The 18,478-nt window shown below is 37.8% G+C and overlaps 1 gene segment (V, D, J or C); it reads right to left on the bottom strand.

The window, feature by feature from the left end:
- Window positions 1-16,665: 16,665 nt before the first annotated feature.
- On the bottom strand, window positions 16,666-17,477 carry LOC122114119. The segment is given in 2 exon segments: window positions 16,666-17,013; window positions 17,382-17,477. Coding segments are annotated over 2 exon segments (381 nt in total).
- Window positions 17,478-18,478: the final 1,001 nt, after the last annotated feature.

The following is an 18,478-nucleotide window of genomic DNA, read 5'->3' as shown; positions in this document are numbered from 1 at the left end:
CAGGAAAGATCTTATGGAACAGTTAAGGCCTCTATAGAAATAAGGTAATGGTTAGTTGGTGACAAACATTGAAACCCATTATATTTCTTAGAGACAAGCCCGAAACAAGTGCCTATCAGGGGACCAGCTAGTAACCACCCAAGAATGAAGCCCTGCAGCAAGGTTGTGTAACCTTTTGCCCTTTCAGGCCACCTGCTGGTGACCGCCCAAGAATGAAGCCCTGCAGCAGATTGTGTAACCTTTTGCCCTTTCTTATGGAGACTTTTGCTATAAAAGTTTGTTATCCTCTGCATTAAATCTCACTCAGCATCCACTCCTAATGTGTGTTAGTTGTCTGTTTGCCATCTTCCCCCCTATTCCAGGTTCCTTCCTCCCCTAGGTATCCTCCTTCGTCCCGACAGAGCGGGTCCGCGGCAAGAGACTTGTTGACCTGAGGAGCAGTGATAAAGCTCCTGAGCATGTGGTGGGGATTCATAGTCTGCAATAATGCTTAAGCTGATGAAGATGTCAGAAGCCTGTTTGATGTTTGGAGCTGCTTGTTTACTTAATAAAAGGAATTCAAACATGGATTTATGTAGGGAACTCTGAAGCTGAGCTGTGAGACCTGGAAAGGGTAAAGAAATAGGAAAGCCATCTCAACAGTAACCAGAAGGCTGAAAGCTGGGCCCTGGAAATATCAAACAGTCAAGGCAAAACAGAGGTTCAAGTTTGCACCTTGTGGCTGCTTGTGCATCTAAAGTTTAAGGCCTTGGAGATAAGATGAATGTCTATGCTACTGTTGGAGTGCTTATTGCTTCCCTCAGCTTCATAAGATAAGGGACTCCATTATCACTTGTATGCAAATTATCCATAGTGGTTATAACTTCAAATATATTCATACCCTAGTATCAATACTGAACTAAATAAAAAGATTTGTTACTGAGATCTCAGCTCTGGATCCCCTGCTGTCTCCTTTTGTAGTTTCTCTCTTTTCTCTTTCATTGGCCAGGTATCCTGTCATCTTGGTGATCCTGGTTGTGGTTAGCAACAAGTGGCACCCAACATGGGGCTTGAATAACAAGTGAACTGAAGGATTTGCAAAAGTCAACACAAGAACCCTGAGGAGTTCCTGCACTAGCACCATACTTCAGGATTGCCAGGGTAACAAGGGGGAAAGCTAAAAGCAAAAGGGCTGAGTATTTTAAGTCAACAAAGATGCTGCTGGCAGCCTCAGGAGCAAAAGTAAAGAGAAAAGACTGAGGACTTAGCCTTTTATGTCAAAAAATATTGTCATCGGTTGCCTCCACAAGGAATGCTTCAAATTTGGTGATGGAAGGAGGTTGTCAGGCCATTGAAATGGCTCTTAACCAGGGGAAAATAATCCCATTGGGAGGGAAGGGATGGTAGAGGAAAAACAAAGGAGGAGGTAACAATGCTTGATAGGAAATGTACTCATTACCTTACTCATGTAACTGTAACCCCTCTGTACAGCATTTTTACAATAAAAAATATAAAAACTGATTTTTATGCAATAATTACAATGATGTTTCAACCTTTTCAAACTCCTCCATAATCAGAGTGTAGGTCTGTATTGGAAGCTCCTATGTAGAAAAAGGAAACCTGCTTGAAGCCTAACCAGTATTTGTAATTCAAAATGTCCTGGAATGAGGAAGCCCATAGCTAAACCTATAGAAAGGAGCATGTCCAGCCCCCATACAAATTGGGGCTGCCCCACTTAGGAGGAAGAGAGTTTGGCTGAACATGGCTCAACAGTTACAGTATGATGATCAAGCTATTAATCAGGAACACAGGGCAAGAGAAAAGATAACACAGCCAGGATAAGTGACTATCTCTTCAGTAGAAATCAGGCATGGAGACCCAGCACCTTATGTTATTTTATAGCCAGGTTGAGACAATCTTCATAAAACTGTACAACAAACTGAGTTAATAGAATTACTTCTCCAAATGCTTCCCTTTGATAATCCTAATTCAGAGTCTCAGAATGCTTGGACCTCATCAGGGCCACAAATGCCAACCTTGCAGATGAAAAAGAATTGTTCAGAAAATAAAAACTCCAAGCAAATTCAGATCCTTGTATAAGTTAAATAACCTTCTTGGTATAGGATGGGGATTGACAGACCTTTCTAAAGATTTCTGTTGCATTCTTAAAATAAGGCCATGTGCCTTTCCTTTCTCTATTTCTCTTTCCAAGTCCTAGAAACTGAAGCCCATCTAGGAAATATTTAAAAATCAAAATGTGTGCTAATGTGTATTGGAATGTGTTCTGTGCTATCCAGGTCTTGATTATCTATGTACAAATGCTATTGTTAACAGGAGTTTTCTGTTTTGCATTTTGTCTCATAGTTTCTTTGGTGTTGTCTGTTTTTCTAACACTGACCATGTTATATCATATTGAGCCCTCGTGTAATAACTTCCACAGGCTCAAGAGGAGCTGCAACTACTACAGCAACATATCTAAAATATGGAGTTAGAAAGAGTGAATCTTGAATCCCTAGCATGTAAGGAGATAAATAGTTCTTTCCACTTAGCTGAAATATCTAGGATATCATAATCAAAATGGTAAGGTCTATTCATCTCTAAAATATATACAACGGATTTTGCCAAAGATTGTTATCCTAAATGAAGACTACCTCTTTATTTTACTGACAGAAGCAAAAAGAGAAAGGTATATTGCTCTTGTAACAACTCCCTTAACAGTCTACACAGGAGAAAGAACTGTTCATCCACCTGTTCATCAACTGTTCACGGTTTATCCCACTTCTTTTAATCTCATTAGAGCTCATTCCCAAATGCTCAGTCCTTTGTCCCAAGGCAATGAGTTCTTTGATCATAGGTGATTCCTCTACAATGTTCTGCTTATACTAGTACTAAATTGCAAATTTCCCTACATAAATGGCACATTAAACATATTACAGATATCTCATATAATCCTCAAGGATAAGCCATTGTGGAATACAGTAACCATATACTCAAGTCTCAACTAAGTAAACAAGAAGGGGGAATAGGCATAGGTCACTGAACCAGCCAAAGAACAGATAGCAATCATTACATATCCTAAATTATGAAAATTTAGTTTTGCATCCAATACTTCACAAGAAGATAAACATTGGAAAGTTCTGAAAAAATTGCCATCTTCATGCCAGCCTACATGGTAGAAGGATGATAGTGATAATAACTGGAAATTTGAAACTGTCAAAGTATATGGCACCATGGTCATGCTTATGTCTCCACAGGTTTTACAGACATCTGGTTACCAGCCCAGAAACTAATACCCAGGAATGAAGGAAAGATCATCTAATACCAAGGAACCTCTGGATGAATCCTTCAAGAGGATGAAGATGACTGCAGGCACTGGATAAACAGTGCAAACCAGAACAGCAACTATTCCCATGTTGGAACAGATGAAGAAGCTTTCTCAAGAAGCTGAGAGATGCTTACAGGACAAAGGACAGGAAATTAATGCCATGTCTTTGTAATGGAAACATCACTTATTCATAGTGTGAGTGCCTCTTGCAGAGTGCAAGCCTCTGCCGGGAGGGTTCCAATGATGGGTCAATATTATACTTAACATGTACTGTGATATGTAACAATTCAGAAGTGGGACCTGTCCATTGATATAAAGGTAGAGTAGAACTATTTAGTCACAAAAAACTTGACAGGCCCTGGATAAATATATCTGATTGGTTTCAGTTCCAAAATACAGAGAGTCTACCACCAAGACAGTGCTCTTATAGAAAAAAATGTTATTGTATATTTAGCTCTTGAGACAGAATTTACAGTTCTTCAAATATAAGGCTTCTATTGGCCATTAATACCATCATTAAAACTTCCTTTTTTATTGAGGAAAGCCCTTCTGTACAAATATCCTATTGCAAAATTTAGTCAGAACTGCTGTTACCTTAGAAGGGGACAAATTTATAACCTAGGATAAAATTAGTCAGCAAAAAGATGAAATCAAAATAAAAAAAGATGAAATCATAGAGAATGAGTTAAGTATTGACCTTGAATTTATAGATCATCAAAAATGTTTATGTTTCAGTTTTGTGGACCATTTTAGTAACTGTTCTGTAGCAATACTTGCTTTGTCTAAAGGAAAATTACTTGGAATTGGTTGGTCTTTTTCTTTTGTGGAAGAAAAACATCTCGTCTTCTGAAGAGAAATTATTCAGGACTCTGTTACATTGGGAGGATATACCTCTATTACTTAATAATTAAACTCACTAGAATAAGGTATGAATGAAACATGATCTGCAGAAAATTTTGAAGATAACCTTATACTATTAAGTACTGACGATAGAGTTGTAGCTACAGCATTTATTCTACATGACCCTAAACTTGTGGAGTAGGTATCCAGAGAGAATCTAGTCAGCTAGCTTGTCTTTTCAACAAGACAACAAATGTTAGGGCCATAATTCTGGAAGAAATAAATCAGGAAATAATGGAGTTAAGATCAAGTATTTGACAAAAATAAGCTTCCATAGATTATTTGCTGATGAAAAACAAGAATTTGAAGGGTTGTTTTAATATAACTAACGATTCTCAAAAAAAATTCAGAACGAGTTAGAGCAGCTCAAAATGGAATTAAACAAGTTAAAAATTATTAATGACTGGGGGCTGACTTGGCTATGTCTCTTTTTGGGTCCAAGAGCTTCCATCTTAGGGGCTGTCCTGTTAGTTCCCTGTCTATTCCAATGTTTATCATCAGCATGTTTCCACTCAAGCAGAAACGACAATCATATTGTCTTAAATAATAATACAAGGGGGAAATGTAATGAACTCTGGAGTTGAGCTGTGAGACCTAGAAAGGATAAAGAGATTGGAAAGTCGTCTCTGACTGTATTCAGAAGACTGAGAGTTGGGCCCAGGAAAGGTCAAACTGTCAAGGCAAAACAGAGCTTCAATTTTCTCCCTTAAATGTCAGCTGCTTGGGTTGTTTAAGACTTTAGAGATGAGAAAGAAGTCTATGATAAATTTAGATTTTTGGTCACTTTGCATGTCCCTCCCCAACGGTATAACCCCTGTTTTCATTGTATTTAATGTCGGTATAATTTGGAGAGGGGAAGGGAAAAAACAAAATGTTTAAATAGGAATACAGGTTGACCCATTGTAACAATGAGTTATATAAGGCAATATGATGAAAAACAAACTTTACAATTTAGCAGGGGGGTAGTTCGAGGGAGGAGTGTAGTTGAGGAGGTGGGAGGGAAGGGATGGTAGGGGAAAAACAAAGGAGTGGGCAACAATGCTTGATAAAAAATGTACTGATTACCTTGCTCATGTAACTGTAACCCTTCAGTACAGTATGTTCACAATAAAAAACTTATTTAAAAAGTTAGAGTGTTTATTGCTTCCCTCTGCTTCCTAAGGGAGGCATTTATCACTTGTATGCAAACTATGCCTCATGTTAATGCTGTTAATTTCAAAGGTATGAATACCCTAGTCTCTGCACATACCTGTAGTCATTTGCCTGTACTTTTATTTTCTTTTTTGTACGTTTTTTATTGTAAACATACTGTACAGAGGGGTTACAGTTACATGAGCAAAGTAATGAGTACCTTTCCTATCAAGCATTGTTACCTCCTCCTTTGTTCCCGCCCCCCACCATCCCTTCCTTTCCAACCTCCTTGACTCCCGCCCCTCCCCTCGCAGAAGTTGTAAAGTAACATGGTGTCTTGTACATCTCATTGTTATAATAGGTCAACCTGTATCCCTACTTATGTCCTTTTTGAAATTTGTGTTTTTTATTGTAAAGATACTGTACAGAGGGGTTACAGTTACATGAGTAATATAATGAGTACATTTACTATCCAGCATTGTTGCCTCCTCGTTTATATTTCCCCTTCCATCCCTTCCTGTCCCACTTCCCCAACTCCTCCCTCCCCACCCAAAGTTGTAAACTTCGTTCTCTACATAGTATCTTGTACATCTCATTGTTACAGTGGGTCAGCTGTATCCATATTTCAGCATTTTGCTATTTCCCTTCCCCTCCCCAAATGAGAAAAATGTATGTACAAGATGCAGGGCACCGGAATAAAATACATTGAAACAGAGGTTATACCATAGGAAAGAACATTACAAGAGAAACAAAAAAATCATATAGTACGTTGCAAATATATTAAAAACAAGTTACTTCGCCTGTTGTGAACTAAATTAAAAAGCCTTGTTAAGAGATTTCAGGATTCAGAAGCAGGAGCTGAGCTCTGGATCTCCTGCTGCCCCTTTTCTATTTTGTCGTCTTTCTCAGTTCGGAGTCCCAGTATCATGTCATCATCATGCTGTTTCTGATTGTGGTTACAGACAGGTTTAAAACTTAAAAGAGGGGCTGCACCTGTTCTCATACTGGCCGATGACTTAAATATTTATCGCATGAGGTAACAGAAGATGAAATGCCTCAATTATCTTTATAATTATGTATTCTGATACCAATCAATTTATGTTTCATGTAGTGTCTTGTTGAAAGAGTTTAATGCATATTTAAAGTATTTGCTAAAAATTTTGGTGAATATTCCTGAGAATCATGCACTTAACGTTGTCATCTTGATCTTTCACAAGCCCTCAATGACATTTCCTGGAAAAACTCCATTTTGTCTCCCTTTCAAAGATGTAGCACACATGCCCTTTTCTTTTGAATCATTTGATGATTTACATAGTATCCTTGGGTCCAAGCCAGGCTGGTCACATTCCTGTTTACAATTAGCTTGTAAGGCTGACATTTTATTGGCCCTTCATTTAATGATGATAACTGTTACTGTTGCGATAATTTCACATCGTGAATCATTTAAACATGGAAACAACTTGACTGTGCTCCATTTCTCACTAAAGCATTTGAGACCAGAATAATCCGCTTCTGGAAAAAATACTGCCTACCTCAGTTTACTTTAGAATAATGCTCATACAACTGAAAACAAATGCTAGAGGAGTAGGAATCATAGATTGATGCTGGGAGGCAGAGATCAGGTTAGTAGTCCTAGCTACTTAGGAGGCTGAGATCCTAAAGATCCTGGTTGTAGGACAGTCAAAGAAAAATATGGTCACAAAGCCTATCTCAAAAGTGACCACTAAAAATATTGTTGAGTGTATGGCTCACGTAATCAAGGACCATTTAAGCAAATGTAAGATCCTATGCTCAACCCCAGCACTTATAAATAAACAAATAGCAAGACAATATCCTTCTCTATCATTCTTAATTTAAAAGAAATACCAAAAAACAAATCTAATTCTAGGTAAGGTTCTGCAAAATCTAACCTTGAAATCTTTTCTAGGAAATTTAGCAAAATAAGATATTTTAACAAACTAACAAGAGTTATTTGCATAAAATTATTTTTTATGCAAATAAAAATAATAATTATTATTTATGGCAAAATTCTGGGCAATAATCTCTGTAAAAGCCAACAAATCATGATGAGCAGATAAAATTAGAGTAAATGTTTCCTATCTCCACAAAGTTTTTACTGTTTCCATTAGTATAATTTTTATGATTTGTGCATTTTAACTTTTTGTCTCTTAGCATAACAAACTAGAAACTGGTTATCATTCTATAAATTATTAAATCTAAGTCTCATTCCAGTAAAAGCACTTGAGGACATAAGGACTTGGAAAAGGAAAGTACACAGATACACACACAAATAATATCAACTCATGAATCCATTTTAAATACAACTGCTTGCTTAGAAAATAATTGTGAAGAAACGTTAAATTAAAAATAACACTAAGACCTATTACTCAATACCAAATTTGAATTCTGGGAAAATGAGTAACAATATGAAATATGTCATGACCTCACTTACTGCTGGAAAATATAATGGATGCAAAGCATACTTTAAAGATGCTTGCATTGGAGAATGTATTTCTATATTTTGTGGAAATAAATCCTTAACACTATAAGATACTATCATTGTTATTGTTTTGTTATTGTTATTGTTTTCTGTCATAATATATGACCCTTAAAGGTTCAGAAAATATAAATACTCACCACAATTCTTCTTTAGCAAAAACAAGCCATTTCAGCCAGGTGCCAGTGGCTCACTCTGCAATCCAAGCTACTTACTCAGGAGGTCCAGATCTGAGGATCACAGTTCAAAGCCAACTCCAGTTAACTATTAAAAATTACAGAAGTAGAGCTGTGGCTCAAGTGGTAGAGCTTTGAGCCAAAAATTCTCAGGAATTGCTCCCAGGCTCTGAATACAAGTACCAGTACCAGCACACAGAAAAAGAAAAGAGCCATTTCAGTTTTCACATACTATCTATAGAACTAAGGCAGACTATGCCAACATGACTTAAATTGTCACTCTCCTACGCTAATACATAATACTGTGGCTGTAACAACATCACCAAATTTTGTGACCACATGCTGAAAAGGAAAAGAGTAAGGATCTAAGAGGAGTGTCCATTGTGCCCAAGTGGGATTCAGGTTCCTAACTGTCTTTAATAAAGACCTGAGGCAATCAAAGGAGGTAGGACTTACAAAAGGGCACTTTGTATTCTGCCATTCAGGCTCCTTTGCCTCATGCTCTTAGTCTGGATTCATACGTTAGAACCAGGTGTATTATCTGGATGTCAGGCCAGAAGCTCTTCAAAGTGAATTGTTTGTGTCCAATAAGCAGGAAGTGTGAATCTATAAGAGTATTGTGACATCTGTGATATAATTACATAAAAATGATCTGATCTCAAAGACCAGGAGCAAGTGGCAGCTTTATTTTGGGGATGACTGACATTTGCAGGATGAAGCCCCTCACAACAGGAGACTGTCTAGAAGCTGAGATGACAGAGAACAAAGAAGGGCTAGTCTGTCTAGAAGACTTCACTCTGAGACACATAAGGAGTCTCTAGGTCAGAGATACACAAGGCCAGTGTGGTTAGGAATTTCCATGACCTGGGTTTATCTTTCCTGATTGCTTGATGTTGTGGATGGAGTTTCCTTCCTGCAGCCCACACTTTATCTGCTTCTTTAGTGGTCAAATCAGTGCCACTTTGTGGAAATTTGAAATAACTGGATATGTAAAATTAAATTTGGCAATACAAATCTGCCTTTAAAGAAAATGGTAAAGAAATGTGTGGTTTGAATAAATAACATGAAGCATTAATAGACATCTTTATCTCATTTATATCATACAGTTGCATATGATCTAGTTTGTCTAGATTGTAACCTTGCAAAGTCTCGAGATCTATATTACATTAATGGGGTTTGAAACACACAAAGACCTGTCTCCATCTGTGCCTATACTGGAGGATCCAACTTATTAGAGATGAGAGTTCTATCCATGGATGAGAATGGAAACCCAGACACTTGTCAAGGCCACTTCCATGTAGATCCAAGTATAAGGAGTGGAATACCAGCCACTAAGAACCTACACATGAATACTGTGTGCCTTTTCTAGTTACTTTAAGATTGTTAACACTGGGAAATAATAGATTGATAAATATTACTGGTAACTAGATGTACATAGCAGGATCTGTGAATGTGTATACCAAAATGGGAATCTCTCTAAAATACTAAGAAAATCCTCCTTGTTTACACACAAGAATTTTTTGTTTGATTTTTTTTTAAATATGTTTTTATTGTAAAATACTGTACAGAGGAGTTACAGTTGCACGAGTAAGGTAATAAGTACATTTCCTATTAAGCATTGTTATCTCCTCCTTTGTTTAAGGCCTACCATCCTTTCCCTTCCCATGTCCCCAACTCCTCCCCTCTTCCAACTCTGACAACTAAGAAATGGTGCTTATGCATAGTCACAAAGCTGGAAAGCTGGTGCGCCTGCTAAGAATTTTGATTTTACTTCTTATACTTGCATTTTCATAATAGTTTGTGTTAATTTTCCTAAATCCTATGTAGCATGGATCCAATTCTATCTAGGCTTTTGCCTATAGAAATCATTTGTTTTACCAGTAATTGTTCAATAGATACTGCGTTCTCCATTGTATTGTTTTTCACCCTTTCCAGAAAGCAAAGAACTGTAAGTGGAAGAGATTGGTAGGAATATCAGGTATCCTCTACATCCACATGCCTATTTCTGGACCAGAACAAGATGAGCTGTAAAATCTACAGCTTGTATTTTGAAAATCTTTTTTGTATAATTTTATCTCCTTATTTTGTGAATCCAATTGAATATCACAGTTCAGATCCTTGTAAGTATAGATGTGTCTCTTTAATAAGACAGCAGGTGCATTGTCAGATCTATGCTGGTGGGGTAGAAGAAGATGAGTAAGCTGGAAAGGATGGTCCCTGATTTTTTTCAACCAAAAGTTTCAAATGACCTGCAGAGTTCCATTCTTTTGAGTCCCACTGTCATCAGATGTAGGCACAATTATGAGCAGTTGGGGCAGCCAGCCTTACACTTGTGTTTCCCTGAGAGGTTTATGTTATGACTTGTATCACTGTGGCAGAGTCAGTGCATATTGCATACAAAAATAAGTTGTAACATCTTTAGGCTGGAGGCTGTTTATGGTAAAAGTGAACTCTGTCCCAGATCAACTGCCACTCAACTTTAATGGGACCCCAGGTTGCAAACTGAATGCTCTATATAAAAGGCGCTTGGAGATTGTTCCTGCTTCCTGTTGGTACCAGTGTAAGTAACTGCTAATACTGTGAGTAGCCATACAAGTGATGGTGACTCTGTCTCCTAAAGACACAGACAGTGACAGAGACTGCGTCAGTTGGGTGTCACATCTGTCACCTAACATTGAAAACACAAAACTTGGGGGGAATAACAAAATGCTGACACATTGCAACATTGCAACAATGATACCCACAAGATGGTATATTGGAAATGAACTTTACAACTTTTGGCAAGGAGTGCAGGGATGGAGAGGAAGGGGAGGAGTGTGGGAAGTTGGGGAGGGAAGGGACAGTGGGACAACAACAAGGGAAGGGGTAACAATGCTCAAAAAGTAACGTACTCATTGCCTTGCTCACGTAACTGTAACCCCTCTGTATAGCATCTTTACAATAAAATAAAATTTAAAATAGGACATTAATTTATTAAAGGTCTTCCTTGAAGAAATATTGATAAAATATTGTTAACACTATTGTGTTAAGTAAATCTAGGGATTGTTTTTCCTTACCTGGAAGCCAGAGCAGCAGAAATCCCAGGAGCTGAGCAGGGGCCTTCATGTCCATGCGATGTGCTGACTGGGACTGAGTCCTGACCAGGATGAGAGCAGACTATTATGGCATCCTAAAAGCAGTAGGCTGGGCCCTCGGCACAGGTAAATTGCAGGGACTAGAAGTGTGGTGCACAACTATAAGGCTGCAGATTTTAGTATCTTAGCTCAGACATGTTGTCCTTAATGTGCCCAGGATACATTAAGGTCAACCCAGCCAGGGTAATACAAATGTGCTAGCATGGGATGGTATTCTCTTGGGTCCAGAGAACTAAATGAATTTATGTCCTGTGATATGAGTGAATTGTGATTTCCATGTTGGATATGAAATACTTTTTGGCTAGCTTTTTACCTAAGCCAATCTTCCAGGAAAAGACAGTTCCAGAGATATACAAGTAATTATTTTTTACCAGATTCCCTGACTCATTAGCTTGTTTATTTATAGCAAACTTTATTGTTTATTGATCATGAAGAGAATTACCCAATTACCCAGAGATAGAATGAGACTTAAGACTGAAAATAGATGGAGGGATAGATAGATGAATAGAGAGAAACCTAAAATATTTCAATGAATGATGAAGACATATGTGAAAATATTCTTTGTGAAATATATTGTTATGTTCTGCAAAGTACAGACTACCTATTGGGTATCTATCACCTCCACATAAGACATTTGTTGCTCTCCACTCCTGAATACACTTTTCCATAACCAGGATTTAGACAGTTAACATCAGACTTTGACTCTCTGTATTCTGAAAGGACATAGATTCATGAACAGCTTAGTGATCATTCCACGTGCCTGAGCTAGAAGTCTCCTACACCTTTGGATGACATTCATGTTTCTGTCCTTTCAAATTGTTCTCATTCAGAAACTGAGATATTCTCTATCCTACAAACTGAAGTCTATTCAGATTACTCTGCTCAATAAACATGTGCATTACTATGCTATCCATCTCTTTTAGTGTCAAACTGAAGAAATCTTTAGTGACTGAACAAATGTCTGGGCTTGTGACCCAGACAAGCATAACCCCAAAACCTTACTTGAAAAAAATGACCTAAAGCAAAGAGATCTGTATATGTTGCAGTAATAGAAGAGTACTTGTGAAGTCTTGAGTTCACCTCAGTACCACTGAACAAAACACACAAAAAAAGACCAGCATCTTGAAACTAATGCCATACATTTTCATGTGCAGAATTCCCTGGTGCTGACAGGGCTTCTGTGTGGCTTCCCTGCAGAACACTAAGACGATCCCCATATTATCTCTGAGCTAAGGCTGAAGAACCATGAGCATTCAGATCCTAATGTTATGATGACATTTATAAATGTAAAAATTTCCCAATCCAGTGACTACTAAAGCTGTAGAAGTGAATGCATCATTATGGTACTGGCAAGTATTAAGTGCATTATTATTATTTTGAGGACAGTAACTTCACACATTTCCAATCTAATTGTTTGTTAATACAAATGTATTAGCATATGGACAGGCACTACTAACATTTCGATGTGCTTTTTCCACAAAGTCTGTGTAAGAAGGATTTTTCTCAGTGGACCCCTGTGTGTTTATGCTGAGAGGTAGAAGACCTCAAATATCATTGACTTGTGGGAAGTGCCTAGATCACTGGAGGTGCTGCCTTTGGGAGGTTTAAAGGAGTAAGTCAGATCTCTTAAGAGTCAATTGCTGTGACGTGAAGACAACCAAATAATCAGCCTCTTCAACATGTGGCTTTCTAATAGCACACAATATCCTGATACAGACATGACAGCCCTCACCTGAGAACAGACAAATAAAGACACTGTACCTAGGACTTTCTAACTCTAAAAGTATGTATTAAACAAAACTTTGTACAGTGCATAAGTACTTTGTTATAAAAACTGGGAATGAGCTAATGAAGGCATGTGTATGTGTGTGTACACAAGCATGTATATACAGATGCACATCTGTGTGTGTTTAACATGTGGGTTTTATAGACATGTCCTTATATGTGGCTAATAGAGAAGTAAGGAGAATCTTTTATCCTTGATACTCATCCTGTAAACACAGCTGATTTTTTTTCTACCAGTCCTCATGCTGGAATGTAGGGCCTAGGCCCTTTTCTTGCACTATGTATACTCAAGACTAGTGCTCTACCACTTAAGTCAGAGCTCTACTTCCAGGTCTTTTTGGGTAATTAGAAATAAGAGTCTTCCTTTCCTGCCTGGGTTGGCTTTGGACCACAATCTTCAAATCTCAGTCTCCTGAGTAGCTGTAGTTACAGTTGTAAACAACCAGGCCCTGGCTTGCACAAGGCTTCTTAGACGTAACAAGGAACACTTGTTATCTTGCTGAACTGAATATTCACATTCACTAGATCTGAGATGGTTTATAATTTTGCCTTTGTCACATGGTCTTCGTGATGTTGTTGATGCTGAATTCTGTACAAACTCTGAAGTGAAAGAAATAATACTGCATCCCTTTTTAGTTGAGTTTTGTTTTTATATTGTTAAGAAAGAATTTGGTTTGTTTATGAAGAGATTCTTACATATTTCATGCAAAAATTTCATTTTCCATTGACCTGTGACTTAATGAAACTTTCCAGTATTGCTTGCAATATGTTGATGATACTTAGAATCAATATGGAAATGTTCTTGGGTAATGAAATCCTGATCAAATCCTTGAGTTTTGGGTCATATGACCACCAAGGGTGGCCAGCTCTCAACTTCTATTACACAGTATCTACAGGAAGTGTATTTCCCAGAATGCTTTTCCCTCTCTGGTTTCCTGTGGATATACTAAATGAGGGCCTCACATAGGATTCTAGGCCCTGAGATGACAGTCATATCCATCCCCAGATATACAGGAGGAAATAGTTGAGAGCTGTAGACAACCTAGGATTCATAAATTTTTACATATTCTATATGTATTCGATATGTTTTATATTTTTTATTGTACAAATACTGTACAGAGTGTTACAGCTACATAATAAGATAATGAGTACATTTCCTTTCGAGCATTGTTACCTCCTCCTTTGTTTTGCTCCTACCATCCTTTCCCTCCCCACCTCCCAATTTCTCCCTCCTCCCCACCAGTTGTAAAGTTTGTTTTCAAGATAGTATCTTGCACATCTCATTATTAAAATGGGTCATCCTTTATTATATATGTTTTTATAGATTATGTGTGTCTAAGTATGTTTTTTCTGTTAAGGTATACATGTGAATATCTATCAGTAATTTCATATATGTAAGCCCATTTCTAATTCCTCTGATATTGATTGATGTTCATGGGTCAGTTGCAAATTAATTGTTTCTTTTTCAGAAGGTTCTATGGTAGATGTAACTGCATTACTTTTATTTACATAATCTCATATTCGTCTCTGTATTCTATCACTTTATATTTATTTTATAAATATGTTATGTAATCAGTTCTCATAAAAATGCATCCTCTCTATGTGTTCATGTTTTATATAAAACCAGTCATCATTACAACAATAATTCAGTGTAACAAACTCCTCTAAATCTAGGGGCTTATAACACAAATCATTTATGTTTGTGCAAAGACAAATTCACACTTGCACTGATGTGCCCAATCCAGGCAGGGCTCAGCTTCTTCATTTTGTTGCAGGTCCCTGGTCTTGTCTCCACTGTGTGGAATTGTTTGATCCGGAACAGAGACATAAAAGGAAATGACCACTTAAGATTATATACATTCTGCTGTGGTCAAGCTATTGCCACAAATTTATGTCCAAATATCCTCAGAACAGGACCATGAATTTTTATCAAATTGCTAATAAACATTTATTCCATTATACTTTCAAAGGACTGGATCATATAACAGAAATAATCATGAATTTGCAGTTTGGCATCCAAGAAAAAAAAATTAGTTTCTGTTAATTAGACAAAGATGTAGTTGTGTTGCTACCATTTTTTTTCTTAACAGGTCTTCGTTGAGGTCAAAATCTCCTAAAGCTTAGGTTACAAAACATCCCATGGAAACCTGTTAACATGATGAAATGCAGAGCATCATTCCTGGAAGAAAGATGAATCAGCTATTTTTCATTTGTAACCAGTGCTCAGGGATGATAAGAATATTTCTGTTTTCAGGAGAAGAATGAGTAGAAATGCTTAATTTTATATATATATATTTGGGTAAACAAATATTCCTCCATTATATGTGTGTTTGCCTGTGTATGTGCTTTTCTAGAAAGGTATTGCAGTGTTAAATATTGACAGCAAATATTTAATGTAATTTCTCATTTTGTAATTACCATTACTACAATGAATTTTTCTTGATATGATAATAGACTCAATAATAATATCTGGAAATAACTCCATGTGAGCTTCCTCTTAGATAGGAAGTAGTAATAACAGCTGACTTGTCAATCATACAGCAATAGCAGTATGTTGGAGTCCCAGTGAAACATTATTTTTCTTTTCTGATGACTCACAGACTTGTGAGGAGATAATGAGGAGCCCAGGTGAGAATTACAAATCTGATGGCAACTTCTGTTAAAATGCCTGAGCAGAGAGGAGAACTGAGATTCAATTCTGACATTTCTGGCTGGTGTTATACAAAATGCTACAATTGTGGATAAACATTGCATTAATTGTTCCTGTTAAGATGTTTCCATAAGTAACTTAAAGCTATTCCATGAGTTCATATACATTCCAGACCTATACTTCTTCTATGAATGATACCTTGATGAAACCAGAGCATTTACCACTTCAAGCCACTTTTTCCCAGATGGCTTGGAGAGCATCATGGCAAAACAATTTATAGCATCTGAAGCAGAAGCACACTGGACACTGGTGGAGACTTGAGAATTCCCCAAGTCCTAGCCTGTGAGATGTCATAGTTCCAGGTGTCTAAGGTGACAAAAGTGTATACAAGGCAAACAAGATTAATGATGCAGTCTTGACATGTTTTTTGATATAAAGACACAGAGAATGAACAGATGAATAAAGCCCTCTTGAAAAAGTGCCCACTCTCAGACTTCTGGGGCCTATGAACCATATTACAGGGTTTCTCCACACACCATTCTCTTAAGTAGAGCCAGAGCCCCAGGACAAAGAAGGCAGACATTACTGTGCTTTGTGCAATTTTGTATGTTCCCCAGGTTGTTCCAGCCAAAAGACACTAATCAAACTCTGATGGTGGCTTGATGGTCAGGCAGGGATTGATGATCACACAGAGCAGAAGCTAGAAAAGGCACAACTGTTCTTCCAGATTCTGAACAGAAAGCATAGCAAAAGATGTAGGCTACCATGTGCTGAAAAGTAGTATTATACATTTCATCACAGAGAGAATAATCATCACAGCAGGCATTTGTTTTTTAGATTACAGGTTGGCTATAATATTACTGAGGAGAGACTTGCATTTTTCAATAAATACCTCTTGGTTTATATGGTCTTTATATTAAGGTAATTATTCTGGTTGTTACAGATCACATTTTGTTGTATTGTCATATACTCTTCATCTATACTCAGAGTCACTCTTATATTGACCTCAATATCTTCCTCCTAGGCAGACTCAAACAGTCTGGGCTGCTCCCCAGAACAGCCAGCCATGAGGACAGCTCACCCAGCCAGATGGGAGGTTTTTGTTCAAGGCTGTATCACTGTGGGAGGAACATGTGTACTTTGAAAACAGTAATAAACTCCAACATCCTCTGCTTCCACCCTGCTGATTGTTAGTGTGAAATCTGTGCCTGACCCACTGCCACTGAATCTGTCTGGGACCCCAGATCCTCGTTTGGAAACCAAATAGATCAGGCGATGTGGAGACTCGCCTGGCTTCTGTAGGAACCAATGCAAGTAGGTGTTTCCATTGCTATGCAGAAGGCTCTGACTAGACCTGCATGAGATGGAGGCTGGCTCTCCCAGTGTGACAGGCAAGGGCCTTGGAGTCTGGGTCATCACAACGTCTCCATTGGATCCTGAAATTAGAATAAGGTAGAGAGAGCAAGGTTACATATAAACATAGGGAGCAATGCATGCATTACTTTTATTTAGATATATATTTCCTCTTATTCATATTCATGATTTGATTTTTAATTTAAAATACTAAGTATTAAAAGCAATATTCTTGCTGCAGAAAAGTGTATCGAGGAGTCAAGAGCAGTATTCCCACCTAGCAGAGTCTTCACTCAAGCACAGGTTCTAGCTCTTTCTGACTGTTTCTCACTCTCTCAGACCTAAACCTCTTTGCCCTACCATGAACATCTAACACATGGATAAGTTACCACTGGTCTATGAGAGCTCACCCTCCCACCCACTCTTATTCCTCACCTCCCTTTGCCCTTACCAGGGATCCAGAGCATTAACAGCCACAGGAGCTGAGACGAGGACTTCATTTTTAGGAGTGAAATGTGGAGTCTTGACAGGTCAAGGCAAGTTCAGAGCTGAGCCTTTATTTCAGACTTAGAAAGGAAGGTCCTCCTTAGGGAGCAATATGCAAATAGCCAGGTGGATGTAACAGTGTAAGAAAAGAAAAAAAGGAAGGGTGTCTATTGGCCATCCTACTTTCCTCTTCAGAGAAGGTTCTCTTTAAGTCTTTAGCCCACTTGTTTAGTGGGCAGTTGTGTAATTGAGGATTTGTTTGGGGGGGATTTAATTTTTTTAGTTCTAAATTTATTTTAGATATGAGACCCTTGTCGTTGTATCTATTGATCTTGCTAGCTATGTCCTTTGCCATGGACAAGCTCTGCAATTTCTTGCAGTCCCATTTGTCCAAAATTTCTTTGATTTGTTGTGTTTCTGGGTCTCTTTTAAGAAAGTTTTGGCATGTACCCAGAAGACCTAGGGTTTCTCTGAATCCAACCTGTAATGTTTTCAGAGTGTCTGCTTTGACTTCTAGGTATTTGATCCATTTAGAGTTGATCCTGGTGCAGGGTGATATATAAGGATCTAGGTTTAGTTTTCTACAAGTGGTTAACAAATTTTCCCAGCACCATTTACTGAAGAGGCAAGAACTCTAATATCAACAGATGATGGAGGGAATGAGGACAGAAAGAAACCTTACTGCACTGTTGGTGGGAGTGTAATCTTTTTCAACCACTTTGGACAGCAGTATGGAGGTTTCTCAAAAGACTCCACATAGAGCTCCCCTATTACCCAGCATTCCCACTTTTGGGAATTTACCCAAATGATCAAAAACAGAACCATACTAAAGCTACCAGCACAACTATGTTTATTGCAGCATTATTTACCATAGCTAAGATTTGAAACCAACCCAGATGCCCTCAAAAGATGAATGGATCAAGAAAATATGGTATATATACACAATGGAATTCTATGCCTCCATCAGAAAGAATGACATTGCCCTATTTGTTAGGAAATGGAAAGAGTTGCAAAAAATTATACTAAGTGAAGTAAGCCAGGCCCAAAGAAACATAGGTCCCA

This window comes from Dipodomys spectabilis, unplaced genomic scaffold (genome assembly GCF_019054845.1).
Source record: "Dipodomys spectabilis isolate Male_0828 unplaced genomic scaffold, ASM1905484v1 ptg000106l, whole genome shotgun sequence".
NCBI classification, from domain to species: Eukaryota; Metazoa; Chordata; class Mammalia; order Rodentia; family Heteromyidae; genus Dipodomys; species Dipodomys spectabilis.
Note: the sequence above shows the minus strand (reverse complement) of the source record. Positions and strands in the feature narration are given on the sequence as shown.